Source organism: Mustela nigripes, chromosome 17 (genome assembly GCF_022355385.1).
Source record: "Mustela nigripes isolate SB6536 chromosome 17, MUSNIG.SB6536, whole genome shotgun sequence".
In the NCBI taxonomy this organism is placed as follows: domain Eukaryota; kingdom Metazoa; phylum Chordata; class Mammalia; order Carnivora; family Mustelidae; genus Mustela; species Mustela nigripes.
In genome coordinates this window covers 10,109,648-10,132,235 of record NC_081573.1, presented here as the reverse complement: position 1 = coordinate 10,132,235, position 22,588 = coordinate 10,109,648, and the positions used below count along the sequence as shown (strand labels likewise).

The following is a 22,588-nucleotide window of genomic DNA, read 5'->3' as shown; positions in this document are numbered from 1 at the left end:
TAAAAATAATAAAAATAAAATAAAATAAAATAAAATAAATAAATAAAATAAAGCCCTCCATGGCTCCCCACCATCCCCAGAACAAAGCCCAGCTCCCTAACCTGGAGTCTGAAGTCTCATTTGTCTCACGTCAGCTTACTCCTTGTAACTCCATCAGGAGCTGGGCCTTTGCACAAGCCTCTCTCTCTGGAGCACTTACTCCCTTGGTAAGAGCAAACTCCTCCAGGAAGCCTTCCCTGATGCCCCCCCCCCCACTACTAGGTTAGGTGCCTATCTTGGGGGCTCTCGCTTTCCATTATAACCTTCATTTCTCTGCGCCAGGACCACCTATGTCTGCGTCTGTATCCTCTGCAGCCAAGGAGGCCCATGGGGCAGGGCCTAGGCCTAACTCATCTTGGGGTCCCTCCCTGACATTAACCCACACAGTGCCTGCCACTGAGTGAGGGCTCAAGAAATGCTGGATGAAGGACTGAAGAACCACACAAAAGAAAGAATACTGAAGGGCGCCTGGGTGGCTCTGTTGGTTAAGCCACCGCCTTTGGCTCAGGTCATGATCCCAGAGTCCTGGGATTGAGTCCCATATTGGGCTTCCCCTGCTCTGCAGGGAGCCTACTTCTTCCTCTCCCTCAGCCTCTCTCCCTGCTGTGCTCTCTCTCTCTGCCAAATAAATAAATAAAATCTAAAAAAAAAAAAGAAAGAAAGAAAGAAAGCTGGCTGAAGTTGGCAGCTCTCCTTCCAGAATCCCCAGGAACATCACACAGACCCAAACCATGGTCTGGGGAATGAAGAAGAACCACTGCACCAGACCAGGCAACCAGACCTCCCAGAATCTTGCCAGCCTCAACCAAAATATAAAGCTCAGTTCCCAGAATCACAACAAGTACATCTTTGTCAAGGGCATGCCAGAAGCCAGCTCACTATCTGCTTTCTCCAAGGTCCTCCCTAAGTTCAAGATCTCCTGCTTCCACCCAACACAGACTCCACCCCATGTACCCCTGGACAGAGGTTCAACCCCAAAACTCCCTGCTTTTCATTTTCTTTTTAGATTTATTTATTTGAGAGAGAGAGAACATGTGCGCACAGGGGTGAGGGGAATGCAGGGGGGAGGGGCAGAGGGGGAGGGAAAGAGAAACCCAAAGTAGATGCCATGCTGAGCTAAGTGAGGAGCCTGACTGGAGGCTCAATCTCACAACCCTGAGATCACAACCTGAGCTGAAACCAAGAGCTGGACGGTTAACCAGGTGTACCACCCAGGCACCCCAACCCCCTGCTTTTCAAAAGCAGAATGCCTCTTTATTCATGAGGATATTATGAGGACTGCCTACGATAAAGTGTGGATGTGGTACAAAAGGAAGTGGGTCAGTGCTTATTTTTTAAAAGATGGGGCAACATGCTGGTTCTCAAAGGTGACGGGCACTAGTAAGCATGGGAGATCAAGGAGGATCTGGAAGTCGCCCAGACTCCCTATTCCAACGTCCAGCCAGGTGGTCCCCAGATCTCACTAGTGAAACTTCCTAAACACCTCTCTGCTCTCGGCCCCTCTCCACCTCCTCCTCTCTTGCAGGATGAACATACCAAGTCTCTAGGCCAGCCCCCACCAGGCAGGTGGCTCTAAATCCTGCTCAAGATCCTTCTGTGGCTCCCCACCAATGCCAAGAGAAAAAGCCAAGTTGCTCAGCATCACATTGAAGGCCTTCCTTCCCCTGCTTGGGGCGTCCTCCATACCTCTCAGCCAGCAGTCTGATCAGACCAGAAAAACCTAGACATGGCTCCTGAGACACATCAGCCTCTCTTTGTCTTCGCAGAAGCTGTTCCTTTTTCTCACCCAGCAAACTCCTATGTATGCCTCAGAACCCTATCCAAGGGCTCCTCTTCTGTGACCCCCCTGGAGAATACTCTCATCCCCCTAGACCCATCTACCCAACCCCTCTACCTCCTTCTGTCTCAAGCCCTGAGCGTACTGTAGGAATAAAATCTGCAGCCAGCGTTACCATCCCCAACAAGGCTGGGGCTCCTTAAGGCCAAAGAATGATGTGAATATCAAACACATACCATACTTCCTATCCTGTGCCCACCCACACCCCCAGACAGGAATAGACCCCATGCTGGGGACAGACAAACTCATCCTCAAGAAACTGGCTTCATCCTTATTTCATACAACAGCCATGGGGACCTAAAGCATAAATCAGATCATGCCCTTCCCTGTTCAAAACCCTCCCACAACTTCCCAGTGTCCCCAAATAAAGACCAAGCTCTGCAGCCTGTAAAGGGAGACCATGCGTGATCTGGGACCTCACTCCTCTGGCTTTTGCCCACAACCTCCCCTCGGGTACTCTTACTACTCCTTGGATGCCAGCTCCTACATCCGCTGCCGAGAAGCCTTCCTGGACTTCTCCAGCCACTGCCTCTGGACTTCTCATGACACCTCCCTAGTGCCCTCAGGATACAGCTCAAAATCAGTCCTTCACCCTCTGGTTCACGGTTTGTCTTCCTATTTTTGTGTCCTAGCACAGATACGTATTCTGTGTCATAGCACAGATTTCTAGGTCCTCAAAAGTAGGCCTCCTGCTACCAGGCCTTTGCATGGGCTATACTCCTGGCCTAGGGGGGCCTTCTGTTCCCTCTTTCACATGCTTTTGGTCTTAGCTACAGGCCAAGCTAAATCAGACAGGGTTCCCACTCCTTGGGGGTGGGTCTGCTTCCCCCACTGGACCAGGAGCCCATAAGCGTAAGGATGGGGCCTTTGCACAGGCTGTTCCCTCTGGAATGCTCTTCCATCCTCCTGGCTGATTCCTGTCGGTCCTTTGGATCTCAGTTCAGACATCTCCTCCCCCAGGAAGCCCTCTCTCTTCTCCCAGCCCCCAGGCCAGCTACTTCCTCTGGCTCCCAAAGGCCCCTGGGGTTCCTCCATCACAGTTCCAACCACTCTAGGTTTTTACTGTCTATTCATGTGTTTGTCTTCCCCACTGGATTTTAAGCCCCAAGTCATCACAGGTTGCTAGGGTTGTCTTGGTCTCTGTTATGTCCCAGTAGCAAATATAATATCTGGCATGTAAATGACTAGGGGAAAAAAATGCCTTTACCGGACTACTTTAGAAATAACAACAGTATTACCCTAATACCATTTACTGTGTACTTACCATGTGCCAGGCACGTTAAGTAATGATCTCATTGAATTCCAACAACCCTATGAAGTCAGTACTAGTATGAATGCTACCTGGGAGGAGGGGAAGCTGGACCTCACAGAAAGGAAGCTGCAGTGGAACCCAAATTTGAAGCAGGTGGTTGGGCTAAGAGCCTAAGTTGCTAACAGTTATTCGGAATATCTCTCACTGATGCTCTTGGCTTGTAACTGTCCATCTGGGCCTGTGGGCAACTCCCCCACCAGGCTTCCAGGCGTCCCAGGGCAGGGCCCATGTTGGCTGCACTTCAGAGCAAAGGGCCCGGACCAGAACAGGGGTGTGGGAATGCGGTGAGTGGGGTTAAAGAGTGCACAAATAAATTAGCGAATGGGTGGGTGTGTGACCCACGCGGCCCCACTCACCCTCGATGAGCCACTCGCAATTGCCATTGACGCTGTAGTTGCCCGCACCATCCGTCACGAAGCCGGGCGCCTCCCGCAGCACTTGCCGCTGCCCCTTACAGTCCCCTGCCTGGGCCCCAGGGAACAGCGGCCCCAGCAGGGCCAAAGATAGAGCCAGAGCCACTGCCGGAGCCTTGCCCGGGGCCATCGCCTCTTCCCGCACGGACTCTGACAGACTGGGACAGGCCTTAAAGACCGGGGAGGACCCTGCCTGCGGCGGGAGGCCCTACAAATGTGACCTCTATAGACGGGACATGGTCTTGTAGACCACGGAGGTCCAGGAGTCGCAGACCCCTCGAAGGGAACCGCCGCTGTAGACGGGCTCTAGAAGCTACGGAAAGGCCCTATAGACCCATGTAAATGAGGTCGTTCCGGACGGGGCCCACCCCTAGGGACCGTGGAAGTCCCTTATAGTCACGGGTCCCCATAGGCTATCTGACCCCATAAACGGTGTCCAGCAGTTATAAACGCGGGCCACTGCAGGCCGAAACGGACCTTATATACGGATCGGTCCCCAGGGGGCGAAGGGCTCTACAGCCCGGCGGGGGCCTCCAAAGAGGGTCCGGGTCGTGCGGGGCCAGGCCCGGAAGGTCCGAGAAAAACCCCTAGAGCCGGGTGCGGGGCGCGAGCGGGTGTCGGAGCCGGAGCCTGTCTCCAGGTGCTCGGGCCTAGACCCCATACACGTACTCCCTCGCTCACCCACCCGCGCCTCCCTCCGGAGCCGGATGGACCAGATCAGAGAGACGAGGGGTTGCTCGGGCTAGAGCGGCCTAAGAAGACCCGCTGGGAGGACGAGGGGGCGGGGGCCGAGCGGCCGCTGTGGGAGGAAAGATGGAGAGGAGGCGAGAAGTCGCAGAGACGCTGGTCAGAGCGGCCCTAGGAGGACTGCGGAGCACTCAACCCCACCCCTCCACAGAGAGAGACTTCCGGAAACTTCCCCGCCCATTTGTTCCCAGACGCGTGCGCAGCAGTGATCGCCTTGGCCTGCGAAGAGAGAATTACACATGCGCAGTGCTGAAATCACGACCCAGCCTGGGGGTACGGGTCGTTGAGGAAAGTTTGTGCCACTGGAGGGCGCCTGTAGCTCTGACTGGAGAAGTAACGGTAAAAACAGAGGAGCCGCGCAGTAGGAGAGTTCTGTTAGATATCTAAATATCCAGTGCTCCCAGATTCGGGGCCCGTATCGAGGCCAAGTTATACAGGTCCTCCCAAAGTGCCATTTCACGGGTGGACACACTGAGGCCCAGGCCCTGGAATGGCTCCTGCTCCGCACCGCCTCTGAGAACCATCAAGATGTAAAGAGTCCATTTTATAGATAAAAACTCAACGAATCCTCTTTATTTTGGCAAGAAGGGAAAAAGTCTTTTTTACGGGGACCTAAGGGAGGGCCCCCAGATGGAGACAGGGGTGGGCAGAGTTCGGGTCCGAAGTCACAGAGATCCAAGGGAAGGTGTCAGAGTCGAGACCAGATTCACAATATCCGTCCCAGGAGCAATGGCTGGGGGTCGCGGAATCCTGGAGAGTCACGGGCAGGGTCCCGGCGATCGTCACTGTTGTTCCGGGGTCCGGCGGGATCAGAGGTCTCGGAGGGGGCCAGGGGGCCGTAGGTCTCGAAACAGCGGGAGCCCAGAATCCGGCGCCGCTCGGGGCAGGGGCTGAGGGAGGGGACGGGGAGAGCGGCTCCCGCGGGACCGTTTGGCACAAAAATCGGGGGGAGGGGCGGGGAGGAGCGGGACAGTACGCACCCCTACCTGGGCGCGCAGGGTGGGGAGGGTCGGGAAGGCCTGGGATGGCAGAGCCCTGGGGCCCGGATAGAGCGGGGATCCGGAGCCCGGCCGGGGCCCGGCACGCGGACCATGGGGTGGGGGTGGGCAAAGGTGCTCAGACCGGGGGTGCGGTGCCCCCGGCCCTGTGCATGCTGAAGTATTCCGTGAAGCCGGTGTGCGGCGCCGCCGTCTGGGGCACGAGCCGCTGGTAGGGCGGCGTCGGGCCATCCCAGCTCGGGTCGGCCGCCTTGGGGAACCGAGCGGGAAGGGGCGGGGAGGCCGCGCCCGGCTCGGCCATGGTCACCACGCGGCCCCTCGGGGCCACCGCCGCCGCCACCGCCGTCTCCTCCACCTGCTTCCCGGCCTGGGAGGGGGGTCAGGGTCAGAGGCCGTCCGGGACCCACGGGGGGCAGATGCGGCCCCGAAGTCCCGACCCCCTCCCCGCAAAGGAGCCCCCCCTCCCGAGGTGCGGGCGCAGGTGTCAATCAGGGAAGGAGCGGATGGCCGGGCGCCTAGGCAGCGGGGCCAGGTACTCAAGGGGCGGCGTCGGAGCGCGCGGGGCGAACTCCGGCGGCGGCCGGAGAGTGGGGGCAGAGCCGCGGAAGGCCGGTGGCGGGGGCACGGCGCCTGGCGTCTGCGGGGGCGTGCGCAACAGCGCCAGGACCCAGTCGGGCAGGGTGGGCGCGGGCGCCGGGGTGCGGTCGCGGCGCGGTGTTGGGGCTCCGGGCGTGCGGAAGGCTGGGGGTGGGCTGAGGCGTCTGGGAGAGGGGGGCGGCGGCGGGGCCGGGAGCGGGGTCAGGTACTCCAGGGGCGGCGCCAGCAGCTCCTCGTGCGCCGGGAGCGCGGGGCTTACGGAGGAGGCGGACGGGGGGATGGAGAAGAGCTCCGTGAAGTTGGGCACCGAGTCGCTGATGAACGTCACGTTCCCATAGACGTGCTGCGGGAAGGCCTTGTCGGTGGATTGGCTCCCTCCGGGCCCCGGGGCCCCGGCTGAGGCGATCTGCGACGTGCGCACGTGGTACGGGAAGTTCTTGTTGGCCGCAGACGGGCGGGTCATGATCTGGGGCGAGAGGCCAAGTGCTGGTTGGAGAAACACTGTCCAGGCCTCAGGCCGGCTCCGTAAACATGGGGTCCTAAGGATTTCCCCTCACTTGACATCCCCCAGGATTCCCTGTGGCCCCTCAGCCTTGATTAGGCACCTACTCTGGACTTGCACCTTTTTCCTCCATCCACCGTCCTGTGATGCTTCCTCCATTGGGGCCCTGATCACTGACTTATTGCTGGTCGGTTAAGTGTCAGCGTCCTTCACTGTGTGGTATGACAGCCACTGGCTGTATGGAGCTATTTACGTTTAAATTAATTAATAGGAAACAATGAAAATTTTTGTCTTCACACTAGCTACATTTAAGTGCTTAGTAACCACATGTGGATAGTAGCTACTGCATTGAACAGCACTGAGTACAGAATATTTTCATAAACATAGAAAGATCAATTGGGACAATACTGGGTAGATTCTAGAATGCTAGCACCATGAAGGCAGGAATTTGTTCAGTTCCCTGCTGAATCCCCAATACCTTCTAGAACAGTACCTGGCTCATAAGCGCTCTGTAAATATTGATTGAATGTAGAGATGTGTCTAGTCTAGTAGGTCACAAGGGCAGAGACTGGATGTGACTCTAGCATTGCACATGGGAGCCCAGTATGACTTCCCCCCACCCCACCCCCCACCAAGGCTGTGCTCAGTAGGGACAAGGAATGCGGGAGGTGGACCTGTGCTCAACTGAGCATTTTTTAGGAAAGAAACTGGCTGAAGGTGAAATATAGCTAAAAGGGCGCTGCATTTCCATGTTTAGGCCCATACCCCACCTCTCGTCCCACAGCTCATTGAGTATGGGATCTGGAGCATGTTGATAAAACTACCTGAGCCTCACTGGGGAAAAGGGACTACAGTGCCTACTTGGAAAGATGAGGAGACAGCAGAAACACAAACCCCTGATGCAGAGCTCGGCAAGTGATGGTTCCCAGCATTTCTCTTTCTGTCCCTTTCTGACTTCCTGCAGAGTTTCCAGAAGGGCTGTACTGGGAAGGTGAGTCCCTAACTTAAGTCAGACTGTGGGGTGGAAGATGGGGGACGGGGCCATCTGTGACTGAGTACATTCCCCACCCAGAGCACATTGTGGACACCTGGGGTCAGGCAGGCTCCAGGGCCCTCATCAATGTTTGTATTCCTGTCTGGCTCCCCCTGCTGGAGAAGGATTGGGCTCAAAGTCCCTGCCCTAATACCAAAGGCCATGGAGCCCTCACAGGTAACCTCCCCTGTTTGGGCCTTAGTTCCTTCCCCTTTCTGTAGAGTGGGTTCAACAACCATTACCCATCCTGTCCTGGGGCTGGTTTGACAATTAAACAAGATGTATGAACATATAGACACATGAACTGTCTCCCAGAAGGCCAGATAGGATATAAACAAGGGCAAAGAAGAGGTTTGGTGCTGATATCTTCTTGATATCACTCAGATCTAGGCCCCTGGAACCCCAGCCTGGCCCATCCCACCTGCTTCTTCCTGAACAATGGCCTGTAATGGCAGATGAGAGAAGGTGACAGGGAAGGGAGGAGTAGTGACCAAGGGATTTGGGAAAGGCAGAAGGATACAGAAGGGAAATGTGAGAGTCTGGGGTCACAGGTCCGGAATGGGAGTGGGAGGGGGTCAAAGAAAGAGGGTGGGGTTGTTGGAGTTGTTGGGCACCTGACTGGCTCAGTTGGTACAGCATGTAGCTTCTTCATCACAGGGTCATGAGTTCAAGCCTCATGTTGAGTGTAGAGTTTATTTAAGAAAAAAACACGGAGCGACGGAGCGGGGGGGGGGGGGGGGATGGGGTTGGGGAAGAGGCCAGATGGGAGCAAGGAATAAAAGAGGCTGGACTTTGCGGGGATCCAGCAGACTCTCAATGTCTGTTGGGTGACTAAAGGGATGAAGTGAAGGAAATGGAAGGAGAGCTAAGAACAGAAGGTTCAGTCTCATGCAACCTCTGCCCATCAGGCTCCCACCCTGACCTGGATGCCCTTCCTCACCAGGAACACGCCATGGGCATACAAATGGATCCCCAGCTGAATTCCATTGACAATCTTCTCCCGGGCCCACTTGGGGATCCCAAAGTTGGCGATCAGGGCCATCACAGGAACTGCAAAGAACCTGAAGGGGAGGCACTGGGTCAGCAGAGACACTGCCCCTGGCCTCGTCCCCACCCCAGGGCCCCAGCTCCCCTGCCACACACACGCACACACACACACACACACAGGGCCCAGGTGTGTCCCAAACTGGAGAAAAGCCAGTGTGACCTTCAGAAGCCAGAGGTTAAAAGGGGGCAGGAATCCCACTGGCCTGGGAGATTCTGGAAGGCAAAGACTAGGTTGAATTTAACTCAGTTCCACCCTGCCCCAAATCCCCAGTGCCTGAGAGGAAAAAGATGTTTGGTGAATGAATTAACAAAAGAGCATAACAATTAAGGACTCACTGTGTATCATACATATAAATTCATTAAGTCTCACAATGATGCTATGAGGCAAGTACAATTTTCATTCCCATTAAACAGGTAAGGAAACTGAGGCAACAGAACTTACTTGATTTGCATGAGGTCCCACAGTTTACAAGCTTTAGAACTGGGACCTGAACACAGGCAGTCAGGCTTAGAATTTGCCTACTATACTGCTGTCATGTTTGAATGATAGAAAATTACAGCTAGCTTTTATTGACCACTTAACTATGTGCCAGATACAAGGCCCTTACATACTGCCTGACGCATGCTCAAGAGAATGCTTTCTTTATGAGTAGGCAACCTGAATCTCTCTTTTTTTTTTTTTTCCAGGTCACAAAATGAGTCAGCAGCAGACTCTGGGACAGCTGCCTCACTGAACAGGGCCTGATAAATGGACCGCGGTTTCCAGGAAGCCCCAGGACCAGGAGACAGGGACGGGTTGAGGGCCCAGCATGTCTCACCAGAGGGTGTAGGCAGCAAAGAAGGGCACATAGAAGGGCTGCTTCTCCGGGAAGTGGCGCAAGGAGATGAACACGGCGTAGGAGAACCACACGTAAGCCGCCACCTGCAGCCCAATGAGCCCATAGCCCGCCGGCGACTCATACGTGTACAGTACCTGGCCCGGGTCAAAGAACTGGACCCAAAGAAGAGGGTTTGTCATAGCCCTGACTCCCTGCCCTCCTACACAGGGACCCCCAGGCCCACCCCTGGGCACCCAGGGGGCAGAGGTACTTGGTCAGGACAGAAGCAGCAGGAGAGCACAAAATGGAAACAGAAACAGGTAGAGGAAGAGAATACATTAGCTACCAGGGGCCCAACAAGGGGCGAGGCACCTGCCATGCGTGAGAGTTACATTTGCTTCAACTCGGTGAGTCAGGTCTTATTATCACCCCACTTCACAGAGGGGGAAACTGAGGCTAAGAGGGACACATTTGGGCCAAAGTCAACCAAGGTGATATAAAGTTTTAGAGGAGCCCCCCAGAGATAGGTAAGATCTTCCTACCTTTCCAGAAGAGGAAACAGGCTTAGAGGGGGCAAGAATCATCCAAGTTCAGCTAGCTGGGGAGTGGGAGAGCCAGTGTGCGGGACTCCTGAACTCTCAGGCATGACACTGAGCATAAATGTGACAGACAGTGAGAGACAGAGGGAGGAGGAAGAAGGCTCCACTGAGATGGTGAACAGGGGAGGCAAGCACTCAGAGAGACAGATGGGCAGGCAGAATCACAGAGTGGGAGAGAGCGAGCCAGCAAGAGTGCGATGTGGGGAAGGGCTGGCAGACCGATGGAGGAGGTGGCCAAAAGCCTTGGGTGGGGTGTGTGGTGGGGAGGCAAGGCCTGGGCAGTGGCGGGAGGCACTCACCTCAGCCTCATAGATGAGCAGCACCACGTGGGTAAGGGTGTACAGGGTCATGTAGACAGACAACTTCACGGAACCCGAGTGGCTGATGCGGCCCCTGGCGGCCGGCCATGAGGGGAGACAGCAGGGGTGGGGGCTATCAGGGAGAAGCAAGCAGCCACCCCCCAGATCCACCCGTGTGCCCTGTTCCCTAGCCCAGCCACACCTCCCCCCAGCACTCCCTCCCGCCCCAGCCTGGGCACCGTGTCACCGTGAATCCCTTCCCCAGAAGGATGAGCATCAGCAGGAAGATGAGGAAGCTGGAGGAGAAGAGCAGCTTGGCTGGAAGGAGGGCGGAGAGGGTGTGTCAGACACAGGGCTCAGAGAGAGCCCAGGCAGCCTTCCCCGGCCCACTTCGTTCTCACCCAAGATCTTCAGACTCTCATTGCCAATGCCGTCGGTGGCATACTGGCCCCAGTAGATGCAGAAAAACAGGAGGCTCAGGACTGAGGGGAGAATGGGCAGAGGGAGGAAAGGACAAAAATTGCATTGGGGCATCGCTGTTCCCTAGTTCTATAATCTAGACGGCCAGAATTCCTCCTTTGTCCCTATCAGGATTCTAGACCGTTCCTTCACACTGATGTCCTAGGAGACTCTGGAGTCCAAGGCTCAGCCCCTCGTCTCTGGGACCAGAGTTCAGGCCCACAGCCACCTCCTCCCCCAGACCCAGGAACCCAGGGCCCCAGCCCTCTCCTCCCTCAGACCCAGGGGTCCAGGCCCCCAAACCCTCTTCCTTCAGACCTAGGAGTCCAGGCCCCAGCCCCTCCTCCTTCAGACCCAGGAGTCCAGGCCCCCAGCCCCTCTTCCTTCAGACCCAGGGTCCAGGCCCCCAGCCCCTCCTCTCTCAGACCCAGGTATCTGGACCCTAGGTCCCTCCTCTGACAGCACTCAAAGTTGGGCTACTCTAAATCTCACCCTCCACTCCTGCTGCCGCCATGAACATTTTATAAGTTGTATGGAGCAACTGACGACCTTTCAGCAAATCTAGAAGAGGTAGGGGAAGGGGGTTCACAGACAGGAAAGGAGAGTAGCCCACCTCCCCCAGCCCTTCCCCCATAACTCCCAACCTCCCACCACTCCCCCCATGTGCTGGACTCACATCCAAAGTAACAGGAAAGGAAGAAGATGAGGATGAAGATGAGAAGGAAAGTCACATCTGTCTCCAGGATCCCTGCCGATTTGGTAGAAGGAAGAAAGGATTCAGTCAGACTGGGTGTCAGCAGGTACCCAACTCTAGAGTCCCACAAAGATCCTGGCTTCTGGGTCCCCATATGCTCACCAAACTCATCGGCCGAGAAATGCCGTGTCCAGAAGGACTTGCCATTGGTGAGGACCATCTCATACTCCAACTGCAGCCCATCTCCCTGTGGACAGTGTGGAGTCCTGAGCAGGTAGGGGGCCAGCAGCAAGGCAAGGAGGAGGAGGCCCAGGTGGCCATCCAGGCCCCTTACCCCACACTTGCTGAGTGCGATGTACCACCACCTTTCGCGCACGGAGCGGAAGCTTCGGCCGCTGGAGCAGCTCAGGTAACGGGTTCCCTCCTCTGACACTACCTGGTGAAGAGAAAGAAGGGTGAAGCCTCTCTGTGCAGCCCCCAGGCCCTCAGCCTTCAGCACCTGCCCACTACCCCAGACTGGGCCCATACCTGACAGCCTGACCAGGCGTACTGGGTGGTGAGGTTGATGACCTGGTTGTTCTCGGGCCTGATCACGGACTCCTTGGCCAGGCAGTCCTGGAGAAGGCAGGGACATGGTCACCCCCTGACCAGCCTCAACCCTCCCCCCTCAACCCCATATACCCTCACGGCCTTCACCTTGTCCCCTGCCTTGTACACAGCTGGCCACTGGGATGGGTCATCGAAATAGAGGAGGATGTTCTGGCAGCACTTGGCCTGCAGACCCAGAGATTTTACAAGTTTGGGGAGTCTGGGGAGCTGGGATGGCCCTTGCCTTGGGAGACAGAGGGAGTCTCCAGCCTCAGCAAGACAAGTCAGGGAAGGCTCACCTCAGGGTATCGGAAGCGGAAGTCCAGTCGGCCATAATCCGAAAGAAAGCAAAATCTTGTCAGGAAGAGCCAGTCCTGGAAAAGGGGCCCAGTCCTGCTGAGTCCTCTGAGAACTCTCCTCCACTCCACGGGGCCCCAACTTTCCTTCCCTACCCTTGCGTACCTGATTTCCCAAGGAGCATTAACGGGACCAAGTTATCTCCCAAATTCTTCTGTGATCCCTTTGCCTTTTCTTTCCAGGATTCTTGCCTCAGATGCCTCCCCACCCCAAGTTATTTTGTCCCCTCAAAACACTTCTCCCATTTTCCCAGTGCCCTAAGAAAGACCCTGGGGGGCAAGATACCCACCCCAGCCACGTTCAGTCCCAGACACCATCTGACTGCCATCCCCCCAGGAGTTATGCACACACATGTCCCCCCCACGGGGGTCCCAGAGACCATCTTGTCCTGGGGAATAGTCCAAACGGCCCTCTCCCGACCCTGAGCAGAAGTGTGAACTCAAGGCTCTCCGCGGAGTGAAAAGTGCTGTCCCTTCAGCACCACCTCGGCGTTTCCCCCCCAACCCCCACCCCAAACTCTGACTCTCCCAACCCGTCCCTCCTCCCCGCCCAGCTCTGACCTCAATGTCCCTCCCATAACCCCCAAGTCTCTTCTCGACCCCACAGCCCCTCTCAGCCTCATCACTGACCCAGTCCTCCCATTCGCCCCCCAACACCAGCCCCATTCCCCCCCCCCACCCCCGCGGCTCCCAGGGACCGCCGGGGACGGGCGGCAGGGGGCGGGGCGGCACCCTCCTCCCTCCCGTCCCCGGGGACCCGGCGGGTGGCAGGGGAGGGCCCAGCGCGCTCACCTCCTTGGAGCTGAGGTTGCCCCGCACGTACTTGGCCCGGGCGCGGGGGGGCAGTGGCAGCAGCAGGAGCAGCAGCGGCGGCAGCAGGCGGCGCAGAGCGGGCGCGCGCGGGGGCTCCATTCCGCCCGCTACCGGCCCCGGCCCCGGCCCCAGCTCCGCTCCGGCTCCGGCTCGGCTCCGGCCCGGCGACGGCAGCGAGAGCGCGCGGGCCGGCCAGCGCGCGTCCCCGATTAAAGGGGCCGCCGGGCGCCACGCTCCCCGCCCCCTACGCCGGGGTGCCCTGATCTGGCGCCTTCTCAATCGGTGTGAGAGAGGGCGCCCCTTTCCTCGCCTCTCAACCCCGCCCCAGCCTCCCCTCTGGGAATGTCACTGACACCTCTGGCTCCCCGTGTCCTACACTGAACTCCCATTCCCCCAAGCCCTTCCTCCTCCTCTAGACTGCCATCTTGGTATGACCCCCAACCCACAGACCCCAACTCTGTCCTGACCTCCCCCGAATTTAGTCCCCAAACTCCTCTTTGGGAGTAGTTTGTCATCCCCGCTGGCATGACAGCCATCCTCATCTGTATCCTCCCAAGATCCCATGGGCTCCGTGAAGTGCCCAGAGAGACATAAGAGGCGGGAGAGGGCAAACCACTTGTTCTGAGTCACAAAAGACAGAGATGGCACAACCCTGGGCCACAACCACTACACTTCATAGCCTGACCCTGTCCAGTCACTGCTCACCAGGGTGTGAAACCTGCTCACTGCCTCTCAGAAGAGGTGGTGTTGTGAGAAGCCCAGAGAGGACTGAAATCAACTGCCTGGGTTCAAAACCCAACATTGCCACTTACTCATTAGACCTCAGCCAAGTCCTGTAATCTCCCAGTTCAGTCCCCTACCAACTGGTTCCAACCTTATGGTTTCCCAGTGGGCAACGGGATCCCTGGAAAGGCTTTACAGAGTAGCATCCAAGTCCCTCAGCTTCCTTTTCCTGATCAGATTCCAGCAAACATTTCTAGCTTCGTTCCTCCCCCTCCTCTGCAAAAAATGTGCTGCTCCTCAAAATATCATTTTATGAAACTTTCTAAGCCAGGTGCCAGGCAGGAAACATAAGGGCATGAAACACTTCAGTGTGAGCCCCATGAACAGGCGGCCTCGGTTCCTCGGTTTGAGCCAGTTGTTGCCAGAAGGGATAGTAGATCTGCTGGCAGATCTTTTCTTTCTTTCTTTCCTTTTTTTTTTTTTTTTTTCCCCCGAGAAGCCAGAAATGTGTTGGGCTTTTTTGGTTTTGCTTTTGTTTTAAAGCAAACTGGTTTGTAATAGTAGGCAATTAATTCAAAAATGTAAAATGTATCTTGAGCCAAAGTAAAAAGTCTGGGGGTCAGGTTCAGGCCTCATCTCCCCCTCCTGTCGTGATCCTGCAAACGCAGTCCCTGTGCCTGCCGGACCAGGAGCCCATCAACAGCAGGGCCTGGACGTGACTCACTCTTGGTCCCAGGACAGCCTAGGCATATGGACTACATGCACATACTATCCCACAGAACAGCATTCCTAGTATTGCCTGAAATGTTCTTTTCCTCCACTACTAGTAAGTTTTTACTCATCTTAAGACTTGTAAAGGTCTAGGTCTGCTCCCTTCTGAACAACTCCCTCATCACCGGGGCAGAATCATCACTCCTTCCTTATACTCCTGGCATATAGCTGGCTTCACTGGGTGAATGTGTGGAACTGACTAAAGCCCCAGGTTTCCCCAACTCTGGCCCCTCAAACCCTAGGAAGGTGATAAATGATGGCATCTTCCCCTCCATCTTGGACCCAGAACTCAGAGCAAAGCAAAACTGCTATCCTTGGTCAGCTACTCACTGAAAATCAAGGGGATCATGTAGAAGGTACTTTATTGAGGTGATTAGGAGTACCCCCGGCCCAGCCTCAGCCCCCTCAGTACAGTCTCATGGGTGGAAAGGACCAGGCCTCTGGGCTGCTCTGAGCCACTACCCAGGAGAGGCTGGGCAGTGGGGCAGGAGGGCTGGGGCTCCAGTCCAGGGCAGAGGTTTCAGGCAACAAGGGTGATGGTGGCTGAGGCAGGGGTTGTTGTGGCCCGACCCCCCAGGGCTGGGGAGGGGGTGGTGTAGCTACGAGCCAGATACTTTTCAGCAGGTCAAAGGCTGTTGGGGGGCCCCAGGCTGCCCCAGATGGTGAAGGCAACAAGGGCAAGGGTGGTGGCCAGGGACCTTTTGGCGGTGCCAGGCTCACCCTGTGCACCATGGGAGTGCTGGAGGTGTGAGAAATGGCAAAGGTAAGCTCCTTTGTCCTCCGTTGCCTCCTCTGCCTCCCCTCCCCTAGGGCCTGCTCGGGGCTGCTGATCCAGGAGGGTGTCATCCTTTGGCTTTCAGGGCCTCCAGGCTTGGTCCCTGGCACAAAGGAAAAAAGCATGGGGGACAGCTGAGCTAGAGCAGACAGCGGAAGGGGAATACAGGGAGCAGGAGGCAGGCTCACCTGGTAAGGGTGGATGGAAGTCATGGAGCACCAGGGTGAGGTCAGGCACACAGCCATGACAGGACTGTAAGGTGCCCACGATGGCATCCCTGGCTTCTTGCACTAGGTTCCTCCTGGGGAAGGCCTGTGGCAGAATCAGCTGGCACTGCAGCTCCTCCAGCAGCTTTCCCAAGCCAAGGATCTCTGGGGGACTGGGTGGGCCTGGGCCCGAGCCTCTAGGAACCTGGTTCTCCTTGCCCCCTGACTGCAGGGCTGGTTCTTGGACCCGGCTTGGGCTTGGGGAGGGTTTGGTGGGGAATGAAGGGGTGCCTGGCTCCAGGGACTCACAGCTAAGCAGCCGTGCCACGTCCAGAGATTTCACTTCATGGTTGAAGAGACCCCAGTGCTCCCGGCTCAGCCGGCCCTGGGTTATGACCACAAGCTTGGGAGCGGTAGCGGCCACAGGGAGATCCTGACTGGCCACAGGAGGATCCTGACGGGTCAATGGCCGGCGGTTGCCCATCAGGGCCTCATTGCGCTCCCGCCTGGTCTTCCTACGGCGCACACGACCAGGTTTCTCAGGCCGCTGGAAAGGCTGGGGGGCTGGCCCCCGGGGGTCCATTGTGTCCTGGAAGAAAAAGCTAGGATGGTCATCGGTATACAGGTAATCAGGAACTAAAAGTGAACGGTGAGATGAAGAGATGGTTTGGGGTGAGGTGGAAATACTACTTACAAAGATGAGATGGGAGTAAGATAGTGGGGAGGGAGCCACTGGCAAAGGCTTGGTCAGAGAGGTCGGGTGGGGTCAAGGGAGTCGCGGTGAATGGGAAGGTCCTTGGCTATGGATGTCAGGGAATAGAGAGGGTTACAGGGTGCCAGGACATAAGGAAATAGCTAAAAGATGGGAGGGGACGGGATCATGAGACCACAGATATCTGCTGAACCAGGAAGATATTGTGGACAGAGGAAAAATCCAAGGATAGAGGAGGTACTGGAGAATGCAGAAAGAGATGGCAAAGGGAGAAGGGCAGAAGAGATAAATAGCAGAAAAGAAGTTGGAGAGGCTGAGAAGACCTCGGTAAAGCAGAAGGGGCAACGGCGGAGCTACCAGTAACTGGGGCCTAGTCACAGGACCAGCCAGGTGGCCTAGGGTAGGAGACGAGGCCAGGGTGGGCAGTTGAGGTTAGGGAGGGAGGGTACGGTTGGTGGGGGCAGGGCGTGGAGCATCTCACCTTCTCCTGGACCAACGAACCCTGCCCCCTACCCACCCCACGTGGCTGTGGGGTGCAGTGGCTTCTTTTCCGCGGTAATCCTACCTCACCACGTACTGGGGTCTCTTCGGGGCCTCACGCTGGGCCTCCTGCGTACAACACGCATGCGTGTGCCCTCCCACTCACTCTAGCTTCCTGCTCGCGGACTTCTGGCTCCTGCCAGGCACGAGGCACCAGTGCCGGTTATAGTCCCACCCATTCCAGCCTTACTGTCAGAAACATCTCTCATTTGTCCTTAGACACCTCCCATCCACCAATTGGCTGTGAGGCCCACTGGGGCCCTCCCCCTTTCTGAGTGCTGATTGGTTCAGATGTCTATTAGCGGACTTTCTCTCTGGAAGTGCGATGAGGCGAGGCACAAGGGGAAAAGGGGCCATTGTAGCCTTTATGTGCAGCCGGTCACCAGGCAGTCACAGAATTCTTCCCCAGTGTGGAGTCATTCAGAACTTGGATCTGCAGTTAGGCTACCCAGCTTCAAATGCCCAAGCTGGCATGTTTGAGTTGTGTGACATGGAAAACTGTGTAACTGCCGAGACCCTCAGTGTCCTAATTTGTAAAATGGAGTTGGAAGGAGTACTTCCTTCTTCATGTGGTGGCTGTACGAAATGAGCCAATATACCTAACTTGAAACAGTTCTCGATTTGAATGAAATAAGTGCCTCAAAGCTGTTTATTGCTAAGCTTTGCTTCCAAAAGCCCTTCTCCACCTTTCCAATTTATCTATCTTGCTCCCTCAGACTTTTTTTTTTTTTTTTTTAAGATGTATTTATCATGGGGCGTCTGGGTGGCTCAGTTAGTTGAGTGTCTGCCTTCGGCTCAGGTCATGATCTCAGGGTCCTGGAATTGTGATCCGCATTGGGCTCCCTGCTCAGTGGAGAGCTTGCTTGTCCCTCTCCCTATGCCCTTACCCCAGCTCATGCCCTCAAATTTATTATTATTATTTTTTTTAAGTTGTATTTATCTAAAGAGAAAGCGAGCTTGAACAAGGGTGGGGCAGAAGGAGAGGGAGAGAGAATCCTCAAACAGGCTCCCTGCTGAGTGCAGAGCAGGACGCTCAGGACCCTGAGCTCATGACCTGAACTGAAATCAAGAGTTGGCAGCTTAACTGACTGAGCCACCCAGGTGCCACCCCCGCCCTCCTGACACACATCCCCAAGTCTTTAAAATCAAGCTATGGCCAAAGTATTTCCCATGCCCTAATAAGCTACATTACCCATGTAATACTGCTTACCCAGTCTTCCTGACTTTTCAAGGCCTAACTCAAATGCAACTAGGAAACCTCTCACACTCAGAGTCCTTCTCTTCCTCCTCCTCTACTCTCTTAATCACAACCTTGATCCTTCTCCCAGCTGTGTCTCATCTCTCTTCCCCAACACGCTGGGATGAGGCCAGGATCTGACCCATTCATTTAATATTCATCCAAGTTCTTGGTACTATGAGTCAGACCCTGTTTAGGCTAATGGATGGAGGCAAAACATTAACATGATAAATAGGACTATCTCAGTATCAACCTACCTAGAAAGAATCAACAGATGGAAAGGTTCCATCTGGGAGCAGAGCTACAGGAATATAACCAGGAAGTTTAGGATGGTTGGGGGTCCCTGAGAACAGGAAGAACTGGGAAGACTTGAGATTAATATGGGGCGTTGGGGGGCGACTTTAGGTGGCTTTGGCTATGGATGTAGGTTTCAGAGCCCAGACACATCTGTCGGTTTAGGGAGGGGAACGGAGGCCACGAATCTGCAAGATGAGCTGGGCGGGAGGGGCGCCAGGCTGGACCTGGGCCTTGTGGCATCTCTAGTTTCCTTTCTCTTTCTGCAGTTTCTGCTGCCCTCTTTGCAGCACCTGTGGTGTATGTAATGCAAAGATATGTAGTTTAGGTTTTATGCCACAAAAACTGGTGTTTTTGAGAGGGGGTCTGGGATGGGGGCACGAACATATAAGCTCACTAAAACTCTGGTGGTGCCTTAGCCTTACAAGTGAGGCTCTGCCCATTTTGCCATCTTCCTTTTTTCTCCCCACAAGTAGAAAATGGGCGCGTCCCCTCCTAGCCAGGTGCGTACGAGTCACCCCCTCAAGGGATGCAGGAATGGACTCGTCCACTCACTCCCCTCCCCCAACCACCACGTGAATGAGACACAGAGCTGGTGATCTCTCACATACATACACACACACACACAGCTGGTGATCTCTCTCTCTCTTTCTTTTTCTCACACACACCTACAGCTGGTGATCCCTTCCGCACATTTCTCGCCCTATAGCAAACGGTTTCTACCCTCAAGGAAAGAGTCTAGATTCCACCCCACCCCACCCCCGCCAATTCTCGGCCTTTCAGGTAGCTCGCCCCTCCCCCTGACGCAGGTGCGGTGGTTTCTCCCTGCCCCCACGGGTGCTCCCTGTTCTCGCCTCGGTCCCCAGGCGCCCGGGTGCTCCTGCGGCCGCCGCCCGAGAAAGAGTGGCCTGGGCGGGAAGCGCTGGACGAGTCCACTGCATGACCGCCGCGGGGGAAGCGTGGGCTCCCGACTCTACCTCCCCTTCCAAGTGAAGGTTTCCGCTCCTGCAGAGGAGGCGGCGCCCGGGGTCCGGCGTTGTGCTCGCTGGACTGCGGGCGTCTGGACCCGCCATTGTTGCCGGGAAGGGAGGGGTGGGCGTGGCAGAGCTCCTCGGCCCACTCTCCCGGGTCGGCCCCGCTCGCCCATCCTGCAGGAGCCGCGGCGCCAAGATGAGCGGAGGGGAGAACCCGGCCAGCAAGCCCACGCCGGTGCAGGACGTGCAGGGCGACGGACGCTGGATGTCCCTGGTGAGCGACCCGGCCTGCGTACTCAGGAGTCCGGGAAGGGCCTCGGGAGAGCAGCTGTTGGGCGCCGCTCTCTGTACGTGATTAGGAAACCGGGCAATCGGGGTGGTGCTGCCTAAGGAAGCGGAACGTGGCGGGCCCAGAAGCGCGCGTGCCACGGACTCTCCCCTGTACCTCCTCATAGCACCATCGCTTCGTGGCCGACAGCAAAGATAAGGAACCCGAAGTCGTCTTTATCGGGGACTCGTTGGTCCAGCTAATGCACCAGTGCGAGGTGAGACCCGTCCCGGTCCCCCTGCCCCACCCCGGCCTGTGCCCTCACAGACACACCTGGATCAGAGTCTGAGGTACCCAAAATAGCCTCAGGCAGCATCCCACACCCAAAATCTTGGTGTAAGGTGCAACATTGTTCCGATGAGGAACTGTGTGACCTGTCAGATGGAGGCTTTCTTGCAAGATTGCCTGAGGTGAGACTCTATTGTTTGCTTAAGAGAGTGCACAGCCCGAATGGATATTCACAAAGAATGGTTATCCACAAAGCCCTAGTGTTTCTGCGAATTGAAAGTCAACTGGAATAGCTCTCCACAAAGGGGGCTCAGTTGTGTTACCTTTCCACTAAGTGAGGTCAAACTGTAATGGTTTTCATCGGCTGTAAGGCTAGTAGTTGAGTGCATGACTCAAGCTGAATGGGTTTCCATAAAGCGAGTCTTGCTTCTATGAGTCTCCAGGAAAGGGAGACTAGACTAAGTTTGCATCAGGTGAGGTTTTGACCAAACTGCTTCCATAAGGCAGGGCCGGCTCTTCCTTGCTGACATTTGGTGCACACTCGGACAGAGGGCGGTGGTCCCTGCTGCTGTCGCCCCTGTGCCCACACCACTTCTTCCCACAGATCTGGCGGGAACTCTTTTCTCCTCTGCACGCACTTAACTTTGGCATTGGCAGTGATAGCACGCAACATGTGCTTTGGCGGCTGGAGAATGGGGAGCTGGAACACATCCGACCCAAGGTGAGCAGAGCTTGGGTGGGCAGCGAAAGCCCCCTATAAGCCTCCCCCTTTACCTCTGCTTCCTGCCTCTCTTTCCACAGATTGTGGTGGTCTGGGTGGGTACCAACAACCATGGGCACACAGCAGAGCAAGTGACTGGTGGCATCAAGGCCATTGTGGACCTGGTGAACCAGCGGCAGCCCCAGGCCCGCGTCGTGGTGCTGGTGAGATGTGTGGGGGGGTGTCAGGGAAAAGAGAATGGTAGTGGCCCAGGACCCCCTCAAGTGCAACCGCAGCTGGTTCTGGGGAGCAGGGCGGCAGAGCAGTGACTTTCAGGCAGAAGCTCACATCAAAGCTTGCTAGAGGGCGCCTGGGTGGCTCAGTGGGTTAAGCCGCTGCCTTCAGCTCAGGTCATGATCTCAGGGTCCTGGGATCGAGTCCCGCATCGGGCTCTCTGCTCAGCAGGGAGCCTGCTTCCTCCTCTCTCTCTGTCTGCCTCTCTGCCTGCTTGTCATCTCTCTCTGTCAAATAAATAAATAAATAAAAATCTTTAAAAAAAAAAAAAAAAAAAAAAAAACGCTTGATAGAGACCCAGCAGCTGCAGTTAAGGTCACGTTCAGGAACCTTAGCCTCTTTTGTTCAAGAAACTGCTGAAGGTTCTGGTAGTGTTGCCAAACCGAAAACAATTAGCCAGAAGTTGTCAGACATTCCCAGGGCAAATCCAGGCTCCATCACTTCTAGCCAGAACCTTTCCTCCTCAGAAAGAGGGATTGACCCTTTGCCAGGCTATTGATATTTTTAGGATTGATACTTGGAAAAGATACACCCAAAAGGTTCTTGCTGAATTGGGGTCTCAGATGCAGTATTGGGAATCATCCCGCTAATCCCCCACTTTCCCATCACTAGTGTATTGCACTGCTGGGGACTCTGTGGTGAGGGTGAACTGTTTGGCCCAGAGCACAGATGCCGGTAGGATGTCTCCTCACAACTCTTGGTGCCCTTCCTCAGGGCCTGCTTCCGAGGGGCCAGCACCCTAACCCACTTCGTGAGAAAAACCGACGGGTGAACGAGCTGGTCCGAGCAGCACTGGCTGGCCACCCACGAGCCCACTTCCTGGATGCCGACCCCGGCTTTGTGCACTCAGACGGTACCATAAGTCACCATGACATGTACGATTACCTGCACCTGAGCCGCCTGGGCTACACACCTGTCTGTCGAGCCCTGCACTCCCTGCTTCTGCATCTGCTGGCCCAAGATCAGGGCCAGGGGGTCGCCCTGCCAGAGGCCACACCCTAAGCATTCTCCCTCTCCAACATTAAATTTTCATTCCTCAGTCTCCCGTTTCTTCTTTTATGGGACAGCCCTTCTAGGTCCCTCGACCTCTGTGACCCTGGAGCTCTGGAGGGTATTTTGTTTCTGCCCAAAGCAGGGATCGGCCGATCCATCTAGGCCCTCTGGTTCTTGTGGAGTCTGGCAGGTTTCTACTACCAGTTACACTAAACGCAGGCCCCACCCATCAGTAACACACTGGGTGAAGTCAGTTTGCCCACTCTACCCTATATAGTCAAGGTTAAGTAAGAATTCTGGAAACCTAGTGACCCAGCAGTCAAAGCCCAGCCAAAGCTGTCCTCCCCTCTTTACAGATCTCCCCCAGGCTGGAACTTCTGGTGCTCTGGTCTCAGCTTAGATGCCACTTCCTGCAGAAGCCTCCTGACCCCCCCCCATTGCAGGTGGCCCTCCCTACACACAGGGCATGGGTTTTCACCTTGCCAGGGAGGCACAGTCCACAGGCTGGCCCTGCAGGGTGTAGCCCCAGAAAGGCTCCTGCTGCCTGGCTGCAGTGCTGGCTGGGGCCATGTGGGGGCAGCAAGAGGCACCGAGAACAACACTGTACCCTGCCCCAGGTCCAGCTTCGGCTTCCAGGGTGAACTGCCCACATTGTAAGAGCC

General features: G+C 56.0%; 4 protein-coding genes across 7 annotated transcripts in view; 1 reads left to right on the top strand and 3 right to left on the bottom strand.

The window, feature by feature from the left end:
* Window positions 1-4,324, bottom strand: part of MEGF8 (multiple EGF like domains 8) — a 37,553-nt gene extending 33,229 nt beyond the window's left edge. For both annotated transcript variants that reach the window (XM_059382707.1, XM_059382708.1), the window contains exon 1: window positions 3,545-4,324. In XM_059382707.1, coding sequence (XP_059238690.1) covers window positions 3,545-3,731 — 187 coding nt within the window. In that variant the 5' untranslated portion in view covers window positions 3,732-4,324. The remainder of the gene's footprint in view (window positions 1-3,544) is intronic.
* A 582-nt stretch (window positions 4,325-4,906) lies between these two features.
* TMEM145 (transmembrane protein 145) lies at window positions 4,907-13,327 on the bottom strand. Of its 3 annotated transcripts, none has more exons than XM_059382294.1 (15): window positions 13,131-13,326; window positions 12,282-12,356; window positions 12,091-12,168; window positions 11,923-12,009; window positions 11,729-11,830; window positions 11,557-11,641; window positions 11,377-11,448; window positions 11,193-11,261; window positions 10,643-10,723; window positions 10,481-10,559; window positions 10,242-10,335; window positions 9,344-9,516; window positions 8,419-8,539; window positions 6,203-6,409; window positions 4,907-5,238 (listed from the first exon to the last, which is right to left on the bottom strand). In XM_059382294.1, the coding sequence occupies exons 1-15, from the start codon at window positions 13,248-13,250 to the stop codon at window positions 5,158-5,160; spliced, it is 1,524 nt and encodes a 507-aa protein (XP_059238277.1). In that variant the 5' UTR covers window positions 13,251-13,326; the 3' UTR covers window positions 4,907-5,157. The 3 variants fall into 3 exon arrangements, with proteins under 3 accessions (XP_059238277.1, XP_059238276.1, XP_059238275.1); XM_059382293.1 differs by lacking the exon at window positions 4,907-5,238 and adding an exon at window positions 5,245-5,713 and having other exon boundaries at window positions 13,131-13,325; XM_059382292.1 differs by lacking the exon at window positions 4,907-5,238 and having other exon boundaries at window positions 5,720-6,409; window positions 13,131-13,327.
* Window positions 13,328-15,010: 1,683 nt separating this feature from the next.
* PRR19 (proline rich 19) lies at window positions 15,011-19,482 on the bottom strand. Its single transcript, XM_059382135.1, has 3 exons — window positions 19,264-19,482; window positions 15,609-16,215; window positions 15,011-15,523 (listed from the first exon to the last, which is right to left on the bottom strand). Exons 1-3 carry the CDS (start codon window positions 19,480-19,482, stop codon window positions 15,051-15,053), a joined length of 1,299 nt encoding a protein of 432 aa, XP_059238118.1. The 3' UTR covers window positions 15,011-15,050.
* PAFAH1B3 (platelet activating factor acetylhydrolase 1b catalytic subunit 3) lies at window positions 19,481-21,972 on the top strand. Its single transcript, XM_059382136.1, has 5 exons — window positions 19,481-19,657; window positions 19,839-19,928; window positions 20,544-20,660; window positions 20,741-20,863; window positions 21,648-21,972. The coding sequence occupies exons 1-5, from the start codon at window positions 19,580-19,582 to the stop codon at window positions 21,933-21,935; spliced, it is 696 nt and encodes a 231-aa protein (XP_059238119.1). The 5' UTR covers window positions 19,481-19,579; the 3' UTR covers window positions 21,936-21,972.
* Window positions 21,973-22,588: the final 616 nt, after the last annotated feature.

Bases quoted from the DNA above. Each gene is read 5' to 3' on its own strand.
- TMEM145 (XM_059382292.1), bottom strand. From the start codon at position 13,250: ATGGAGCCCCCGCGCGCGCCCGCTCTGCGCCGCCTGCTGCCGCCGCTG. The intron at 11,831-11,922 runs GTATGGGCCCAG...TCTCTTCACCAG, and splicing joins ACGCCTGGTCAGGCTGTCAG to GTAGTGTCAGAGGAGGGAAC. The intron at 11,449-11,556 runs GTGAGCATATGG...CCAAATCGGCAG, and splicing joins TTTCTCGGCCGATGAGTTTG to GGATCCTGGAGACAGATGTG.
- PRR19 (XM_059382135.1), bottom strand. From the start codon at position 19,482: ATGGCGGGTCCAGACGCCCGCAGTCCAGCGAGCACAACGCCGGACCCC. The intron at 16,216-19,263 runs GCGAGAACAGGG...TTTTTCTTCCAG, and splicing joins CCGGGCGCCTGGGGACCGAG to GACACAATGGACCCCCGGGG. The intron at 15,524-15,608 runs GTGAGCCTGCCT...CCTTTGTGCCAG, and splicing joins CTTCCATCCACCCTTACCAG to GGACCAAGCCTGGAGGCCCT.
- PAFAH1B3 (XM_059382136.1), top strand. From the start codon at position 19,580: ATGAGCGGAGGGGAGAACCCGGCCAGCAAGCCCACGCCGGTGCAGGAC. The intron at 19,929-20,543 runs GTGAGACCCGTC...TTCTTCCCACAG, and splicing joins AGCTAATGCACCAGTGCGAG to ATCTGGCGGGAACTCTTTTC. The intron at 20,661-20,740 runs GTGAGCAGAGCT...CTCTTTCCACAG, and splicing joins TGGAACACATCCGACCCAAG to ATTGTGGTGGTCTGGGTGGG.